A 19,078-nucleotide genomic window follows, 5' to 3' on the forward strand; every position below is an offset into this window, starting at 1 on the left:
GATGGGTAATACTCTATCTAAAATGAAGTATGACTGTGGATTACTGAGTCTGACTCTTTTTCAGACTTGGTAAGGCTTTTCACTTTCAAAGGAGGAGTTCCACTTATATTGTGTGAAAAAAGCAGCATTATTACAATAAGTTTGTTGCTTTTCAAATGAACCTGAAGGAAAATACTCATTTAGATATGTGTTCTGATGTGTTTATTAAAAGTTCTAACTCTATATATAGAGCCACACCTAAAAAAGGCTGTGAACTTTTTGCTTGCTAGGAAAGTGGTATGGAAACAAACATGAAAGCCTGAGAGCAGGAGCTGGCATTGATTACATGGTGCTGAAATAGGGCTGTGGTGATTGTGTGGTAGGTTAGGAAGCCAGGCGACTGACTGGGCTCCCCTCTTTGATTTTACACACACCCTCTGCATTAGTCTGTTTTCATACTGCTGATGGGGACATACCAGAGACTGGGTAATTTATAAAGAAAAAGAGGTTTAATGAACTCACAGTTCCATGTGGGTAAGGAGGCCTCACAATCATGGCAGAAAGCAAAAGGCATGTCTTACATGGCAGCCAACAAGAGAGAAATGAGAACCAAGTGAAAGGGGTTTCCCCTTATAAAACCATCAGATATTGTTAGACTTTTTCACTACCACGAGAACAGTATGGGGGAAACCGCCCTCATGATTCAATTATCTCCTACTGGGTCCCTCCCACAACATATGGGAATTATGGGAACTACAATTCAAGATGAGATTTGGGTGGGAACACAGCCATACCATATCACCTTCAAAGGTGAAAGTTTGTTTTTGTCAAAATTTTCCCTCTGCTTTTTCCCTTCAGGTTTTCTTTTGCTTTTTCTTTTATCCATATTACCTTATAAGAAAAGGTCTACATCACTGTAAGACTTGAGTGTTTTTGTGCGTTAAATTTCTCTTAGTTCTATGTTATCACAGTACTGATTCTAGAAATGGGAAGTAAAGAAGGAAAGCAATTGGCAAGAGTAGTTTAGGATGGTTTCTTAAAGTAGGTGGGTGAAACTGATTTGAACTAAGTTCTGGAGGATAGAGATGACAGGCATTGCTTCAGTGCACACAAACTTTAAATTTGTATAATGGCTATACATTTTCCATCTAATGCATGGTAGCATTGTCTCCTACATTAGAACACAAAATACTTAGGGCAAGGGCTAGTGCTCCTGATCTTTTCTACCTTACAGCAAGTAGCAGAGTGCGGGATGTACTCATCAAGGCTCAGGTCAAGTGTCAGCTCCTCTCTGAAGCTTTCCATGACCCTCTCCTGACAGAGTTGTTACTCCTCGGTTTTCATCACATGTTTCTTTAAGCAAACTCTGTGTCTTGGTCAGCATGGGCTGCTATAACAAAATACCATGGACTGGGTAGCTTAAACAATAGACATTTATTTCTTATAGTTCTCAAGGCTGAGATGTTTAAGATCAAGGTACTCACTGATTCTATTCCTGATGAGGACTCTCTTGCCTTGTAGATGGCCACTTTCCTGCTGTGTCCTCATACAATGAGGAGGGGAGTGGAGGGAGGAAGAGAGAGACAGACACAGAGAAAGAGAAAGGGAGCTAGCCAGCACGAGAGTGCTCTGATGTCTCCTCTTATAAGGCCGCTTATCCTATTGAATCAGTGTTTCATCCTTATGACTTCATTTAACTGTAATTGCTGATAGAGTTTGGCTGTGTCCTCACCCAAAATCTCATCTTGAATCGTAATCCCCATAATCCCCACGTGTCAAGGGTGGGACCAGGTGGAGGTGATTCAATCATGGAGGTGGTTTACCCCGTGCTGTTCTCGTGATAGTGAGTGAGTTCTCATGAGATCTGATGGTTTTATAAGCATCTGGCATTTCCCGTGCTTCCACTCACTCAGTCCTGCCACCCTGTAAAAAGTTGCCTCTCACCATGATTGTAAGTTTCCTGAGGAATGTGGAACTGTGAGTCTATAAAACTTCTTTCCTTTATAAATTACCCAGTCTCAGGTATTTCTTCATAGCAGTGTGAGAATGGACTAATACAATTAATTTCTCACTCCAAATATAGCCACACTGGGGGTTAGGTTATTAACATATGAATTTGGGGGAGGCACAGTTCAGTCTATTGTACCCTTGAACATCTTATGTGTGTTGTAACAATTTGTTTATGTCTGCTGCTAGGGGACTGTGGTCTTCTCAGGTGCTGTGCACTGTGCCGGACATTTGAGAATCACAAAGATGGATCCTGCCCTCAAGGAGTTGTATTAATTTTCTATTGCTGCTGTAACAAGTTATGACAAACTTAGTGTTTTCAAACAACATAGATTTATTTTCTTACAGTACCATGGGTTAGAAGTCTGATGCAGGGCTGGGCATGGTGGCTCATGCCTGTAATTCCAGCACTTTGGGAGGCCGAGGCAGGTGGATCACTTGAGGTCAGGAGTTCGAGACCAGCCTGGTCAACATGGTGAAAACCCATTTCTACTAAAAGTACAAAACAAAAAAAAATTAGCTAGATGTGGTGGTGCACACCTGCAGTCCCAGCTACTCGGGAGGCTGAGGTGGGAGAATCCCTTGAACCCGGGAGGCAGAGGTTGCAGTGAGCTGAGATCATGCCATTGCACTCCAGCCTGGACAACAAAGTGAGACTGCATCTCAAATAAATAAATAAATAAATAAATAAATAAATAAATAAATAAATAAAAAGTCTGATGCAGGTCTCCCCGGAATAAAATCAACGTGTCAGCAGGGCTATGTTCTTTTTGGAGGCTCTGAGGGAGAATGTGTTTCCTGCCTTTCCCACTTTCTAGAGGCTGCCTGCATTCCTTGGCTTCTGGTCCCCTTTCTCCATGCATCTCTGAGACTCTTCCCCAGTTATATCTCCCTCTGATGCAGATTGGAAAGGTTCTCTGCTCTGAAGAATTCATGTGCGTAGACCGCATCCACTTGGATAATCTAGAATAATCTTCCCATTCCAAGGTCCTTAGTTATATATACAAAGAACCATTTGCCACTTCAGGTAACATTCACAGGTTCCAGGGATTAAAAAGTGGGCATCTTTGGGAAGGGCATCAGAGTGAAAGAGAGGGACATGTAAATTAGTGACTTAATGCAATATGCCAAGGGCAATAATGAAAATCTATTCAGGGTACATATATATACGAAGAGCATAGAGGAAGATGGTTGTTGATAAATGATGGTTATAACTGAGGCTCTGGCAGCAAGGATGGAGAGAAAATGGGTTCTAGGAAGGTAGAATGGGTATTATTTGGGTACCAATTTGGTGTAGGTGATGAAGGAGAGAGAGGGAAAAGCGAAGTGAGAATGACTTCCAGATTCTGGATTGGGATTGGGCAGGCTTCTCCCTGAGATAGGGAGCACACTAACTCTAGCATGAGAACGTGTTTATAGGATTCTTTGATTGCAAGTAAAAGAAATCTGAGTTGAATTAGGTTAGGCAAAGAGGAGAATTTATTATAAGTTTATTGGGGGGGAGGTTGTACAAGGAACTCAGGACAGGATTATAGTTGGGCATCAGACATGAACAAGATTGAGGATACAAGTACTATCAGGATCTTCCCTCTTCTTTCCCTCTGCTCCTCTCCTTGTGTCTTTTTACTTTTCTGTTTCTCTGAAGATGAGCACTTCCCTTCTACTGGTGAAATCTTACTAACCATAGTTGCTGATGTTATTCCTCATTTATAGTTCAGTCACTCAGACAAAGGCCAATCTCTCTCTCAATTGCATATTCCTGGGAAAGGGCTTTGATTTGTACAGCTCGAGTCAGGTGCCCAGTCTGGTGCACACAGCTATGGCCAGGGCTCAGTTTTTCTTCATGCCTTTCTATCTTCATGACTGCTCTGGCTACAACCATGCATTGGATGGAGTGTTTCTTAGAAAATGTTTCCTGGGCAGACATTCTAATAGAGATCCACTTCAGTGGAGATGCATTCAGTTTTGTCTTTTTCTGCTGCTTTAAAAAAAAGTTGAGATGTAATGTACAGTAAAATACACATCACTTAAAAGTTTAGTCTGAGGAGTTTTGACGAATGTATGCCCACATCCCAGTCAAGACATAGGACATTTCCGTCACTCCAAAAAGTTTCCTCATGCCTCCTACAGTCAATCTCCACTCCTCAAAGACAACCACAGTTCTGATTTCTATCACCGTAGAATAGCTTTGCTGGTTGTAGAACTTCACGTACATGAAATCAAATAATATATGCTCTTTGGCCTTTTTCATTCTACATAATGTATCTGAGATTGTTGCTATATCAAAAGTCTTCTTTTTGTTGCAGATAATATTTCACTATATATACATACCACATTTGTTTATTCATTCACCTGTTGATAGACATTTAGGTTATTTTCAGGTTTTTTTTTGGTCATTATGAACATTTTAATACAAGTCTTTTTAGAGTTAGAAGGAACTGTACATTAAAGGCTGAGATTACAAAAGATGACTTCAGTTTTGAATAAATTGAGTTTGTGGTACTTGTCGGACACTCAGGTAGTAGTCTGGGCCCCTCTTGGAGTACAGTCTAAGTTGCAGAAGAGAGACAGGGTCTAGCAATGTAAATTTCTGTAGTCGCCAGCCTTTATGTAGAGTTAAAGCTATGGGAAAGTCCTCAGCTGAAGGACAAGCATTAGACAAGAAAATGCCCATATATTAAATCCTGAGAAGCATCAGTATTTGAGGAGCAGACTAAAAAGGAACCCTCTGTGGAGGCTAAGAGAAGCATGGCCATTTATCTTTGTGTCCCGATCATCAGGCACAGGACCCCACACACAGTCACTTCTCAATGTGCTAAATTTCACAGAATGCGTCCAGGGTACCTGGTTCTGGATAGACTCCGTAGAAGGAGATAGACCGGGAGGGCAAATGGCATGAGAAGTCTCACAGGCCAGAGTGATTGAAGGGGTGTGTAGGGGCAGGTAAACCCTACAGACTCTACCTGTGCTTATGCGGGGCTGGGGAGGACGAGTCATTACAGATGAAGAATTAGGTAAGGTCAGACCACTCAGGGCCTTAGATGGATGTCACATGAAGAATTTAGACTCCAACAGGCCTGCCACCCTGGGAGGAGTCATCGCGGGTTCTGGAGAAGGGCGTGACAGAGATTTCCTTTTGGGAAGTGTACTCTGGCAGCTGTGCCCCGGTGGTGGCGGCGGCGGTGCTGCTCCTGCTGGTGACCGTGTGGTGTTGTTAGCGGAGATAGTGCTTTCCACTGGGCTTTGGCTTGGTAGCCGCTGAAAGAGAACAACGCTGCCGCTGCTGCTGATTTCATGCCATTCCCTGACCTGGCTCTGTAACTTGGCCTCTGAGCCTTGGCCACAGAACGCAGAGGCCGTGGCATCAGGCCGCAGCTGGGAGGCAGTGCTTGCGCGCGGGGCCGGGTGGTGGGTTGGGAAGCCTGGGGCGGGGTAGCCGCGGGCCGGGGGCGGGGCACCGCGGAGCCAGGCCACGCCCCTGCTCGCCCGCGCAGGCGCGCTGCGGGCCGTTAGCTGTCAGAGCCAAGCGGCGGGCTGGCGGCGGGCTCCGACGTCTGCGCCAGGACCCGGCGGGCTGAGCCCGGCGCAGCAGCCGCAGCCAGGGCAGCGCGGCCCCTACTCCCGGTCAGGTCGTAGAGGCGAGCTGGTCGCTGGCGCCTCGGGGAAGATGGGGAACCGGGAGATGGAGGAGCTGATCCCACTGGTGAACCGTCTGCAGGACGCCTTTTCGGCGCTGGGACAGAGCTGCCTGCTGGAGCTGCCGCAGATCGCCGTAGTGGGCGGCCAGAGCGCCGGCAAGAGCTCGGTGCTCGAGAACTTCGTGGGCAGGTGAGCGCGCAGGGCGCTGAGTGAGGATGCGGCGGGGGGCGACCCCGCTCCGGGCCGTTGGAACGTGGACGGGCAGCGGGAGCCAGAGGGTGTGTGGACCAGGCGCTGTGGTGGAATGGGGGGCAGAGTGGCGGTGTCCGTGGGGCGGGCGGGGTCCTCCAGCTCTGGGCATCCTCCGTCCCCTGCCACCCCCCGCCGGGTGGCCCTCCTGCCTGCCTTTCATCGTGCGATACAAAGCCATTTCCTCCCTGTCCTCCAGTCGGGGAGTCGGGGGAGGGTTCCGCCCCGGGATCGACCCCCACCCCCTCGGTGCGCGCCAGCCCCGGGCAGCCTCCCTGCGTAGCGCGCCGAAAGCTTCCCAGTGCCCCTCTCCTGTTTTCCCGGCTCAACACCCGCCTCCTTTTCCTGTCGCCCTCCGCGAGGCTCCCTGCGAGGCTGTGGGGCTTTATCCCCCGAGCCCCCTCCCCTAGGTGGAGATGCTTTCCTTCTGCCTGGGTTCTCGTTCCTCTCAGCTGTCTACTGTTGCCTGCCTCTAGCTGGGGAGGCGGGGTGCGAGGAGAAAGACGTCGTTTGTTGTGGTGAAGCTTTATCCGGAGACGCTCCCCCACCATTCTCCTCTCGGAGAGTCGAAGAATAAAAGGTGGTGTGTTTGCGTGTGCACCTATTCACAGCTCCAGACAACTGTGAGAGAGCCCTAGGCACAGACTTGGCAGTGGGTGGACTTGTGTTGTCCAGGTGCCATGTCATTCCTGCATCATCTCGGAACTGACCAGCATCTTTCTCGCACTCTCACTGCGCCCCCTCCCCCAGCATCATCTTCCGTTCTCTAAGCTCCTATTTGTCTTGCTAGCCTTCAAGATAACGTTCTGAATCTAAATTGTAGTTGTGGTTTTCCTCATGACTCTTAATACAGAAACAGCTAAAGAATTAATTTTTGAATTGGGAATCAGCATTTCTTCCACTGAGCAATTCATGAGGGATTAAGTTACCTTAATGGCCTAGACTGAAGAGTGCAGACATTTGCTAAGAAGAGCCCATTTGAAAGCATTATGAAAGCTGAAATCTGTTTCCTAGTAGTAGAAAACCAGGTAGAAATATACAGTATCCAAGAAAAAATGCTGGCGAGATTGTACTTTATTCTTTTTATTTGACTCATTTGTGACTTGGAATGCAGAAGATTCCTGTTTCTGTTCCTTTTTTCTTTTTTTGTTAGTGTTTGGTGATGTGTAAAATTTAGAGCTGGATATGCCCACATTTCCTTTGGAAATGCCAGTGTTCATAAAGTACATATTCCTTTCTCCCAAATGATGTTCCATCTTTCAGATGATACTTTTTTTTCCTGTATGAACTAGAAAGATAAGAAACCTAATAAAGTAAAAATTGTTTTGTATCCTTGAGTAATTCACTTAATTACTACACCCCATTTTTATACATTTTTTTGATTAACGAGCAAAGTGAAGGTAAAGTATTTTGCCTACGTCATCTTAGCCTTCTGGTGAAGTGATGGATAAATGTGTTATTTCAAACATATAACAGTTACTTTCTTTGATTTGTTGCCAATGAAATTTACTAGATTTAAAGTGGCATCCAAAGAGTGAGTTTTGATAATATATTTTTGGTTTTCCAAATGCCAGGGCATTTTTGTCATGACACTTTAAGAGTTATTTAACTATTTTTGTTTTTTAAACAAATACTTAGATTAAAATTGTAAGTATTTCAAATGAAATTACCATATTTTTATGCATCTTCCATATATTTACTTGGATGAGCCTATATTATATGTAAGTGCATTGTTTGTAGTCAGAGCTTTTGAACTTAATGTCAATTTTATGCACATATCACAATTCTACTTTCTAGGTTTTGAAATCCTAACATTCTTCTTAATGTTATAATAAAATTGTACACATTTCCCCACAGTAGCTATGTTCTTTTGAAATGATAATTTGAAAAAAGAAATATAGAAGAGTAAAATATTTAAGCTTGAATATTTTTCAAGATGGAATAAAAAATAGGGACATTACAAGTATAACAATCAGAACACTTACCAGAATGCATTAGTAATTTGTTGTACTTTAAAAAGTTTTACCTCTAATTAACCGTTAGAATGTCAAATCAAAGAAAAGGGTGAACACAGAGGAAAAAGGTCATTTAATCCATATGTAAAATCTGTATTATATGTAGAGATAACACCTGCCTAGCAGAGCTTATATATTAAGGAGAAAATTTAATTAGGAAGGTCATTTGACTTTAATAAAGATTTCGGTCATTGAATTATTGAGGAATCTAATTTCCAATTATAAGCCAACCTTAGGGAAAATGGAGTTTTCTATTTTGATAAGATATTCAGCCTAGGTGGAAAAAATTGTATCCATTTTCTACTATAACATCTTAGTGCTTTCTTGTCATTATCCAGGAATTTTGCAATAAAAATACGTTTCTTTACTAAGGATGCAACTTTGCTCTTTTACACGAAACTGTTTTCATTTTAAGACTCTGATCTAATGTGCAGTTATTGAATGCAGCCATAAAAACCAAGGGTCATCACTTGTGTAAATTAATTGTGTTTGCTCTTGACTTAAGCTTCTTCTCTACAAAATAATGATGCATTTTCTCAACAATCCTTATTTAGTGGACTAACTGTATCTTCTCTCAGATAGTTTGTTTATATTGAGTTTTTTTGACACCAATGAATGAATTCGGATGTGAATATGTTTACTTCATTTAGCGGTCGCTGTAAAAGCTGGTTTTTGGGTGACAGGTTTGAGATTGTTATGAATAAAATGAGTCATGAATGAACCACTTGTTTGTGATTTTCTTGCTGAAGTGATGAACGTGCATATTAATTTGATATAGCACGAGTAACCAGATTGTTCTTTTGGTGGTGCAGAATGAGATATATGTTGGCAATGAGAGGCAGCTTAAGATCTAATGAATAGAACCTGAGACCTCTAATCTCAACATAGGGGTTTACTAGCTGGCTTAGGTCTGCCTATTGGTCTGGTTTGTATACAGAAGAATTAAATTTATTCAACTATTTTCATTATACATATACATATATTTATAGTACAGTGGTGATGATAATAATGGTTAACATTTATTGACTGCTTGTTATTTGTAGGTACTATTCTGGGTGCTTTTATATGAATAATCTCGTTTAGTCCTCATAAAACCCCAAAGAGGTAGGTACTCTTATGATTTCCATTTTACAGAAGAGGAAATTAAGATTTAGAGAGTTTGAGTAACTCACTCAAGGATAATTTAATTTAATATGAAAACAATGGAGCTAAGATTCAACTAGAGGTGTTGATCACTATAACCCATGTTCTAGAATCTCTGTGCCATATTGCATCCTCCATATTGAAGTTTACTGTTTCCTCTGATAAATACTTTTAACTTCTTTCTTGCTCCCTATATAAATGCTGCCTGTATTAATAAGAAGCTGGCCAGGCACAGTGCTCATGCCTGTAACCCCAGCATTTTGGGAAGCCAAGGCGGGAGGATTGCTTGAGCTCAGGAGTTTGAGACCAGTCTAGGCAACATAGTGAGATCTTGTCTCTACAAAAAAACAAAAAAAAATTAGCCAGGTATGGTGGAGCATGCCTGTAGTGCCAACTACTCGGGATGCTGAGGTAGGAGGATCACTTGAGTCCAGGAGGTCAAGGCTGTAGTGAGCCAGGATCGTGCCACTGCACTCCGGCATGGCTGACAGAGCAAGACTCTGTCTCAAATAATAATAGTGAACAAGAAGTTAACTATGTTAATGATTTTATTCATATTTATTTATATATGTTTACCTTGCCTCGTTTCACAGAAAATTTGAGGTGACCCTTTAGGTAGAAGCAACATTTATTAAAAGATAAGTATTTTTCTTTGCTATTTTAGACATTGTTAAAGAGAGTTTTAAAATGTAATTGGATTGTTTATTTAAGTATGTTTTTCGAATGCATATAACTCGTTTATAGAGGTGTTAAGTGAAAACTGTACTGGTTGCTAATACGCAGATGTTTTAAAATGACACACTTGTTAGAAGCATTAGTTTTTCAATGCTAATTATATAGGCAGAAGAGTCCACATTATTTTATTCTAGTCTGAGTTGTAAATAGACTCTCAATTCTGCACAAATAGAAAAAGTTTTGTGATTAATGGGAATGAAATAAAACATTTTAAAAAAGTGATTATGCTGATATTTTTCAAGAAATTGCTTCTAAGTATTATTAGATAAATGGTGCTAAGAATTAAAATGTCATAATTATTGAGAACCATACTTCATAGTTCCCAAGGGTCTATAAATAAAGTGTCAAAACATGAACTTTTCTTCATCCAACAATGAATTGGTAGAACTTGAAATCACAAAAATATTTTTGCTGAATTAACATTATATAATATATGTTTAGGTTATCACAAATTCACAGTTGGTGGTACTTAATTACCACCGTCAAATGAATTCTTTTTTTATTAACAATGTGTGAGAAGCAATACAACTAAGGTAACTGGACTGGATAGGATATCTCTGTTTTAGAATCTACTTATGATTAACAGTTATCCAAAAATGCACTTGATTTAACTTCTTTACGAATGAAGTTGGGCAGTCACCCAGAACCTTGGAGGAATGGAAACTTAATCTTTAGCTGGATTAGAGGGTAGGCTATCGGGTTCTCTATCAATGGAGCATACATTTAGAGTGTTAGATCTTCTTAGATAGTACCTTTTGCAGGGCTAGTAAGTTAAATTATGAAGTTTTATTCATTATTGTGATTTATGTTAGAGGGACTTCAAGTATCTAGAAAGAAATAGATTATTTTTTTTCCTCTGCTACCAGAGCCAAGTCAAGAGAGTCCCAAGCTCATATGCTATATAGAATGATCCAATTTAATTTTCTGTATGGCCAAAGTTTTGCAATTTATCCTAGTCCAAGTTTGCATTGCAATTTCGTACACTCTCTGCATTGATTTAAAAATTCTTGTGGATTATGTTATACTAAATACATTTTATAAAGTAGAGGGGAAAAAGGGGGCCAACATTTGCTTAGCCATTATGGGGTGGCAGACGTGGATTCTGCTAGACACTTTTCATACCTTCTATTCCTTACCTGTTTCCATATCCCCATGTCAATAGGGGAGAAAATTCAGGGTTGGAGAGACAAGTCATTCACCCAGAATCATATGGCTAGTAAGCAGCCAAGCTGGCATTCGGTATGACTCCTACTGGAACTCTTGAGAAATATGGACACATAAAACCAATGAACATGTATTTATTGAGTTCTAAGTATACTGGGTAAGAATATATAAGAAAATATGAAGCTGATGTATGTATAAAAAGAGAACTGATAGGATAAAGTATGAGACAACTTTCAAATGCATATGTAAAATGAAGGTAGTCAGATATAATGCAAACTAATCAGGATAAAAAATTATAGTATGTCAATTTATTTTTACAAAAATCCCCAAAAAACTACAGTTCTGAAATTGAACTGAATATAAGTGGAAAGTAGACAATATATGAGTTTCCAGTGGCATCTGGCAGCCCGTATCATTTTAGCTCAAGCCTGCATGTACTGAAGTATCTATGTCAAAGCAGGAAGGTGGTGATCTGTGTCTCAGTTTCTGAGTTGACAACAAGGCATTGAATTTAGACTGTGACTTTATCACAAAGAGATACTGTATATTGGAGAGGGCCCTAAAGAAGAACAGCAAGGAAAAAAAAAGAGGTTGGAGAGATTAAAAATATAACTGGATGCAGTGAAGGTTAATTGAGAGTGGGATGGATCAGATCAACTATTTTATAAGGACCTCCAAGACACTAATACTTAAGGGAGGTGAATTCTATTTTCGTTTTAAAGAATAAGTTATTTAGTTAAAGGAGTAGAATAAGTCGAAGATACAAATGTCAGGGAAAATGTCCTAAAGGCAAACCTGAAAATGGAATGAATTGTTTAGAATGGGAGGAGGGTAAAGGAATTGACACCAAACGATTTGCATTTCATGAATTAAAAATCATTTCCAACAAATTAGAGGGTTCATTAATACCATATTTATTACTCTCTCTCTGTGTGTGTGTGTGTGTGTGGTCATAGGTAGCTTAGCTTTTTCTTCCTCTATTAGTAGCAAGACTGGCATTTGATGACATTATTATAAGAAGCTTTCCTCTGGCTTGATTTTCTCTAACTTGCTGGAGCCACAGTAAGATACAGAGAAACCAGAGATTTGCCCAAGGTCAGAAAAAATCAGAGCTAGGTTTGGAACTTAATGTTAGGAACTGGGAGGCCTGTGCCAGTTCATCATCTTCTCTTCCTCCTCTTATTGTTTTAGAGCACCTCCCTCCAACCCTTACCCTGCCTCCTCCTTTTCCCATCCCTTTGCATTGGGCCAGCCTTTTTCTCTTCCATGATACTCTCCTTCATTACTCTTCTTGATAGTTGACCAGCAGTGACATTACATTTTATTACATTTTTTTTTTTCCCCATACAGAATAGTGGAGACAGGGAGCAGAATTTTTCTCAGACTTAGGGAAGTTAATTTGACTGAAATAGCATACTCGTGAGTAAAGTGTGACTTTTAGGGAACAGATGGGCCCAGGAAAAGACTGAATAAGATATTGGATGTTTTTACACATTATTAATATTTATCCACAAGGTGGGCATTAGCTAGAAAGATATGCCTGAGATGGTCATCAATAGGCCTTGCTTAAACCAACACAAGCTTCTGAAAAGTTGTATGTAAATAAATAATCTAAACAGAAATGTTATTATTTAAACAAGTGGGTGAACTTTTAGGTAAATTAAAGATATTTTTGTGTAGCAAATCTGCTTCCTTCAGTTTGCCTGTTTTCTATTCTTTGTGTGTGTGTGTTTGTATTCTTAGAGTGCATTGGGTGACACTGAGGTCCATTAATGTTATAGAGATTATTTTAACAATTAATTTTTCAGCAAGCATTAATGTGTTAAATCTTTAGTGTTAATTGATAATAAAAACAGAGCAGTTGTTGAGGAAAATGATGATACATTTAATGCCTGAATTATATGAATGATACAGGATTGCTTTAGATCTTGTTTTTCCCTAGTATCCCTGCTGCAAGTCCTCTATTTCCAAGGGTTGAAAATGTGCCTCAGTGCTCCTTTGTGACAGTGTGTCATTTTTATTTCCCACTGCTTCAAGGTCATGATATACCCATGAATAGCATATACACACATGATAGCAGTAGCTAGGGCTTCTGAAGGACCTCTTTGTTTATCCTTTCAGTGGCTTGGAATTGAAAGACTAATGTATTTAATAAGTAATTTAGTAGGTGACTAAACTTGTTTATGGTGCTTGTTTTTTTAGATTCCCCAAAAGTGAATATTTGAAGAGGAATCATCACAGTGTGGTGATGGAGTGCAGGCTTTGCTGGCTGCTCTTGAGTCCTGCCTCTGACTCTCGCTGGTAGCATGGCTCCTCATTACGGAACCTAGCCTCACTTGGCCTCAGTTTCTTCATCTGCAAAATAGGGATTGCAGACTTCACCTTTTAATCTGTGTGCGAGTTCTGAGTAAGATGGTATCAAGTGCCTGGCCCATAGTATGCATTCAATAACTGATTGGTCTTAATTTAAATCAGTTATTTAGACTGGACATTTTTTGAGTATTTTAAAAACAAAAGTAAGTTGAGGCAGATGGTAATGCATATTTGCAAATTCTTTTTGTGAATGTTGGAAAATTACAGTTGCATCAAAATGCTTACTTGTAGACAAGGCTAATAGAATATATATATATATGAGCCTTCTTTAAAGAAAGCATTGCCCACGTTCGTTAAATGCATTGTCACAGTGCGTTCTTGTTTTTTTTAAATCGATATATGCAAAGTGAACCCAGTTTGTATACTCTTCCCTTCCAAGAGTTCCGAAGCAGTTTCTGTTATTTCATTAATCCTTCGAATTTCTGTGAGAAGATAGCAAAAGCATGTTTTGTTTACTTTAATTTAGAAATAAAAAAAGATTAAGCTGGAAAAAAGTTAGGTGACATACTAGGGGTCACATGGTGAGTACTAGAGATTAATGAACAAAATAGAATTAATAACAGAGATAATGGAATTCAAATGAATTTTTCTGACGTTATTTTTAGCTTTTTCCTAGAGAATAGATTTTAAGGAAGATAGTCGATTCTGTGATATAAAGTAAACCATTCTTAGCATGTTCCTTTTCTTTTGGAAGTGTTAGATGAAATTGCAGGCAAAGGTGGGATAGAAGGGGGAAAAACAATTGAGGAAGTCTAGTTGGTGAAGCAGAACTACTTAGCAAGAGTATGGTCTGAGCCCAAGGAAAACATCTACAACCAAGGGTTCAGGAGGTAAGATGTAATTAGACCTTAAAAGAAGTACCAACATTTTTGTAGTAGATGTTGAAATAATACCCAATAGCTCCTTTTTTTTTTTCCAGTATAAAGATTCATATTCTGATTTGATTGATATTCCCATAACTTGTTAACCGTCAGTTTTAGCTCTGAGCTAGTTAGCTGGTTCTATTTGGAATTACATTATTTTTAAGTTACTAGATATACCTCAGAGGCTTTGAAAAGGATAGCTTTGGGTTTCTTATCTAGTGGAGGTTTAGAACCCTGTATATGTGTGTCTGTTTATGTTTTCTGGTTAATAAAACTGAAACCCATTCTCTTCATATTTTGAAGAGAGGGACAAAGGCTTGCAATTATTTTTATGGATCCTAGCCTTCATGGTTCTGAGTCCTACTACCAGGACAGCAACAATTGTGTGGTGAGATTTCTGCACTCGTATCTGAATACCAATAGAATGACCTGCATACTGAAGTCCTTGTAAGTTCAACTTAAGAAACTTTAGCCTGTTTATTTAATCCTAAAAACATATCACGTAAAATATATGTGTGGGTACTTGATTTGAATTATGTACTTTGAATGTTAAGTATTCTCTTAGGGCTTTTTTTTTCCCCCCAGAGTCAATTAAGAAGGGAAGTGGCAGAAGGATCATGAGTGCCTCGCTTGCAGAGCAAGCGGGGAGATGAGAAGGAGGAAGCAATGCTTTTGTGAGTGTCCACTAGATTGTAGGGACATACGAAGAGAAAAGACCCATAAGGTTCAACTGCTGTGGGAATTAGGAGTATCTGTGAATAAGTTAGTTTGGGGTGTATTTGGTTCCCCCCCCAACTCCCTGTGGCAGGTGGTCCCTGCGTATTTGTTGAAGGTGTGCCAAAGGTAAGTAAGATTGCACGCCAAGAACAGTGAGAGCTGGGTTTAGTCTGGCCTCTGCTGTCATCCGCTGGTCTTCCTCAGCTCTCTCTGTCTGATTTAGAGGCCCCTCCTTGGTGGCCCTTGTTAACACTTCACTGCACAGGAATCTACTGAACAGTTGGTTGCCTCATCTGTCTGCCCAACTATTTGCAGCTTCCATGAAGCCAGGAGCTGTGTCTCCTTTATCATTTTCCATAGTGCAGTGCTGGCATACGGCAGGAGCTAACTGAATGAATCAGCTACTTGACTCTGTACAAGCCATTTATCTAAGCTGAAACATAACCTTTGTCATCAATAAATTGGTCGAAAATAGTAGAGTGGGCTTGGATTAGAACAGTGGTTTTTTTTTTTGAGACTGAGTCTCGCTCTGTCGCCCAGGCTGAAGTGCAGTGAATGGCATGATCTCTGCTCACTGCAACCTCTGCCTCCCAGGTTCAAGCAATTCTCATGCCTCAGCCTCCTAAGTAGCTGGGACTACAGGGGTGCACCACCACACCTGGCTAATTTTCATATGTTTAGTAGAGATGGGGTTTCGCTATGTTGGCCAGGCTTGTCTTCAACTCCTGACCTCAGGTGATCCGCCCGCCTCGGCCTCCCAAAATGCTGGGATTATAGGCATGAGCCACTGCACCCGGCCTGAACGGTGTTTTTTAAACTGTAGATTGTGACCTAATAGTGGGCCATGATATCAATTTAGTGAGATTGTGTTTGACAGTGTTAAATAAAGTATCAGACTACATCCAAGGTAGTTATAAGTACTGCTTTGTGAAAGTTTTGTATTAGTTGCATATTTGTATATGCATACTAGGCTGCAATATAAAATGTATTTCTTACTGTGGGTTATCTTCAAAATTGTTGAATGCCTCTGGTCTAGATTAAATCTAATATTACTTCTAGGTGCTTATTTGGTTATTCTCTGTTTAAATGGCAGGACATATCTTTTTTTTTTTTTTTGAGACGGAGTCTCGCTCTGTCGCCCAGGCTGGAGTGCAGTGGCCTGATCTCCGCTCACTGTAAGCTCCGTCTCCCAGGTTCATGCCATTCTCCTGCCTCAGCCTCCTAAGTAGCTGGGACTACAAGCACCTGCCACCGTGCCCGGCTCATTTTTTGTATTTTTTTTTTTTTGGTAGAGACAGGGTTTCACTGTGTTAGCCAGGGTGGTCTCGATCTCCTGACCTCGTGATCCACCTGCCTCGACCTCCCAAAGTGCTGGGATTACACACGTGAGCCACCGTGCCCGGCCCAGGACACATCTTTTTATTAGAGAAGGCACAATTCACACTATACCGTTACTATTCCACTAGGATGAATTAAAATGGAAATAACTTTATTATTTTAATAATAAATAAATCACTTTATTATTTATGTCTTTTAATCGAAAAAGTGATATGTACATGTAATACAAATTCAGACATTCCAAAATACCTTTTATGTATACCATACAAATGCCTTTCCCCTATTGAGGTTTCCTAGTAAGATGTTTCATTTACCTGCCTGTCTTCCAGATTACTTCTTAATTTGTATTTTCTTTATATGAAATTTATTTGAGTTTTGAGGACAGACAGAATTTAATAAAGTTGTTTGTAGGTAGATGATACAACCAGTTAAGAAAGGCCATGTTTGAAAATTCTATTAGCAGATGGATTTGTGCATTTACTGAGTCATTTACAAAGAATCATATGTTGCGAGTCCACAGTATGCCAGAAATTGTGCGAGGCTCTGATGTGCAGCAGCTCCTTCAACGAGCTTGCTGATCCAGTGGGTACAGGATTGCTATGCACTGTGTTGTCAGGATACCCAGGCTAACAATTGTTATGAGAGCCATTTGTCAGAGAATCGTTGGTGAGTTCATGATACTGTCTCTAAATATTTGAGGAGCTGTTACTTGGAAAAAGATTAGACTGACTCAGTATCTCCCCAGAAGACATCATTAGAACAAATGGGTGAACGTTACAGGCAGACAGACTTAAACTTAACGTAGGGGAGACTGTTCAATAGAACACTTTAAAACATGGAATGGATTGCCTGTGAAACAGTAAGTATTCCATCCCCATAAGGGTAGAGACTGGCGATTGATGACTTGCTGGCTGCTTGGCATGGTGTAGTCAGGAGGGGGGTTGAGCAAAAGGAGGTTTTTTTTTTTTTGTTGTTGTTTGTTTGTTTTGAACAGTCTTATGATTAGGCTTGATGGATGCCAGAAACCTGGCCTTAAAAAAATGTGTGTTTTCTATAGGTTATCTGTAGGTAGGTAAGAAATGACAGACTTATAAAAGAGTTAAGACCTCTCTGGGTCTAGCCCTTCAAAAAATCATTGTGCCTGTCAGCGTATGGAATGGCCAATTCCATGAAGCAGCTGTGATTAAGGGTGTTTTACAGGTAAACTGTATTTCTTCTTCTTCTTCTTTTTTTTTTTTTTTTTTTTTTTTGAGACAGGGTCTAGCTCTGTCACCCAGGCTGTGGGGCAATAGCAGGAAAACTGCTCACTGTAGCCTCAATCTCCCTGGCTGATGAGATCCTCCCACCTCAGCCTTCCAAGTAGCTGAGACCACAAGTGTGCACCACCATGCCCAGCTAATTTTAAATTTTTTTTTGTAGACACAGGGTCTCCCTACGTTGCCCAGGCTGGTCTTGAACTCCTTCCTGGGCTCAAGTAATTATCTTGCCTTGGCCTCCCAAAGTGCTGGGATTATAGGTATGAGCCACTGTGCCTGGTCTGTATTTATTTATTTATTTTTTTAGAAAGCTCAATTTTAAAATCTGCTTTTCTAATTGATGCAGTTTCTTTCAGTGGTGTACCAGTCTAGAAACTTAGAAAATAAACATAGTTTAGTTTCCTTTTTTATTTTTAAAATCTTCCTATATCTAACACATATTGTAATTTCTTTATTCAAAACATCTTTTTGAATAAAGGAAACACCTTTTCCTCTTTCTTCTCATTCTGACCATCAGAGTCTCAGCTGTCCTCCTTTCGCACGTGGGATAACTCTGACAGCATCCTGCCCTCTCACTCTCTCCATTTCTTATTCATCCATTCCATGTAAACATTGCTGCTCTCAGGTTAATCTTCCAAAGCACAAGTTTAATGTCTCTGTCCTCAATAACCTGCAGTCCCCTCCCTCCCCTTTAAAAATCTCTACTTGGTTTTCAAAACTTTCTACCCATTCAACTTTTGCTTTCCACTCCTCCCAGAGGTTTTCACCTCATTTTTTTTCATCTTTTCTGTGTATGCAGTGGCCATTTCTGATTACTTAAGAACAGGCATAGCTTGAGTAGAACATATTTTGTGACCAAAAGGAGTTTAAACAATCCACTTATACTTGAGTTCCTACCTTGTGAAAGACACTGTTTTGGGATAGAAAAAAAAAATTTGCCCTTAACAAAATCGAGTGTAGACTAGCATAGAGTGTAGTCAGAACTTACACAGTGTTGAGGTAAAGAACATGTATTCTGTGGAGCCTGACGCCCTGGGTTCACATCCCCGTTCTGCCACTTAATAGTTCTGCGATCTAAGTAATCACTTAACCTGCCTGTGCCTCAGCTTCCTCACCGGTACAATGGGACAATAGTAGTACCCTCCTCATGTGGTGGTTGTAAAAATTAAATTAATACATGTGAAACACTTAGGAGAGTGTCTGTCACATGGGAACATAGTTACCTGTTTGTGAGTATTATTATTGGGGATGGAAGTTTAGACAGAATTTGGGTGCCTTTAGAGGTGCAGAGTGTTCTGGATGATCAAAGGAAAAGAACAATTTTTCCCTTTTTTTTTTGAGACAGAGTCTCGTTCTTGTCACCCAGGCTGGAGTGCAGTGGCGCGATCTTGGCTCAATCTATCAAATTCTTACTATTTAATGCCCATTTCAAATACTGCTAGTTTACATGGAATCTTTCTTGGACTCTCCAAAGAAAACTTGAAAGACCTCCGCCTCCCAGATTCAAAGATTCAAGCGATTCTCCTGCCTCAGCCTCCTGAGTAGCTGGGGTTACAGGCACCCGCCAGCATGCCAGGCTAATTTTATTTATTTATTTATT

General features: G+C 40.5%; 1 protein-coding gene across 23 annotated transcripts in view; it reads left to right on the forward strand.

Annotated features, from left to right (window-relative positions):
• Positions 1-5,504: 5,504 nt before the first annotated feature.
• Positions 5,505-19,078, forward strand: part of DNM3 (dynamin 3) — a 562,992-nt gene continuing 549,418 nt past the window's right edge. For all 23 annotated transcript variants that reach the window (XR_012422750.1, XR_012422743.1, XR_012422754.1 and 20 more), the window contains exon 1: positions 5,505-5,814. Coding sequence is in view for 13 of the 23 variants with exons in the window: in XM_045396821.2 (XP_045252756.1) it covers positions 5,654-5,814 (161 nt within the window). In the remaining 10 variants the exon portion in view is untranslated. The remainder of the gene's footprint in view (positions 5,815-19,078) is intronic.

The sequence above is a fragment of the Macaca fascicularis genome, chromosome 1, assembly GCF_037993035.2.
Source record: "Macaca fascicularis isolate 582-1 chromosome 1, T2T-MFA8v1.1".
Lineage (NCBI taxonomy): Eukaryota > Metazoa > Chordata > Mammalia > Primates > Cercopithecidae > Macaca > Macaca fascicularis.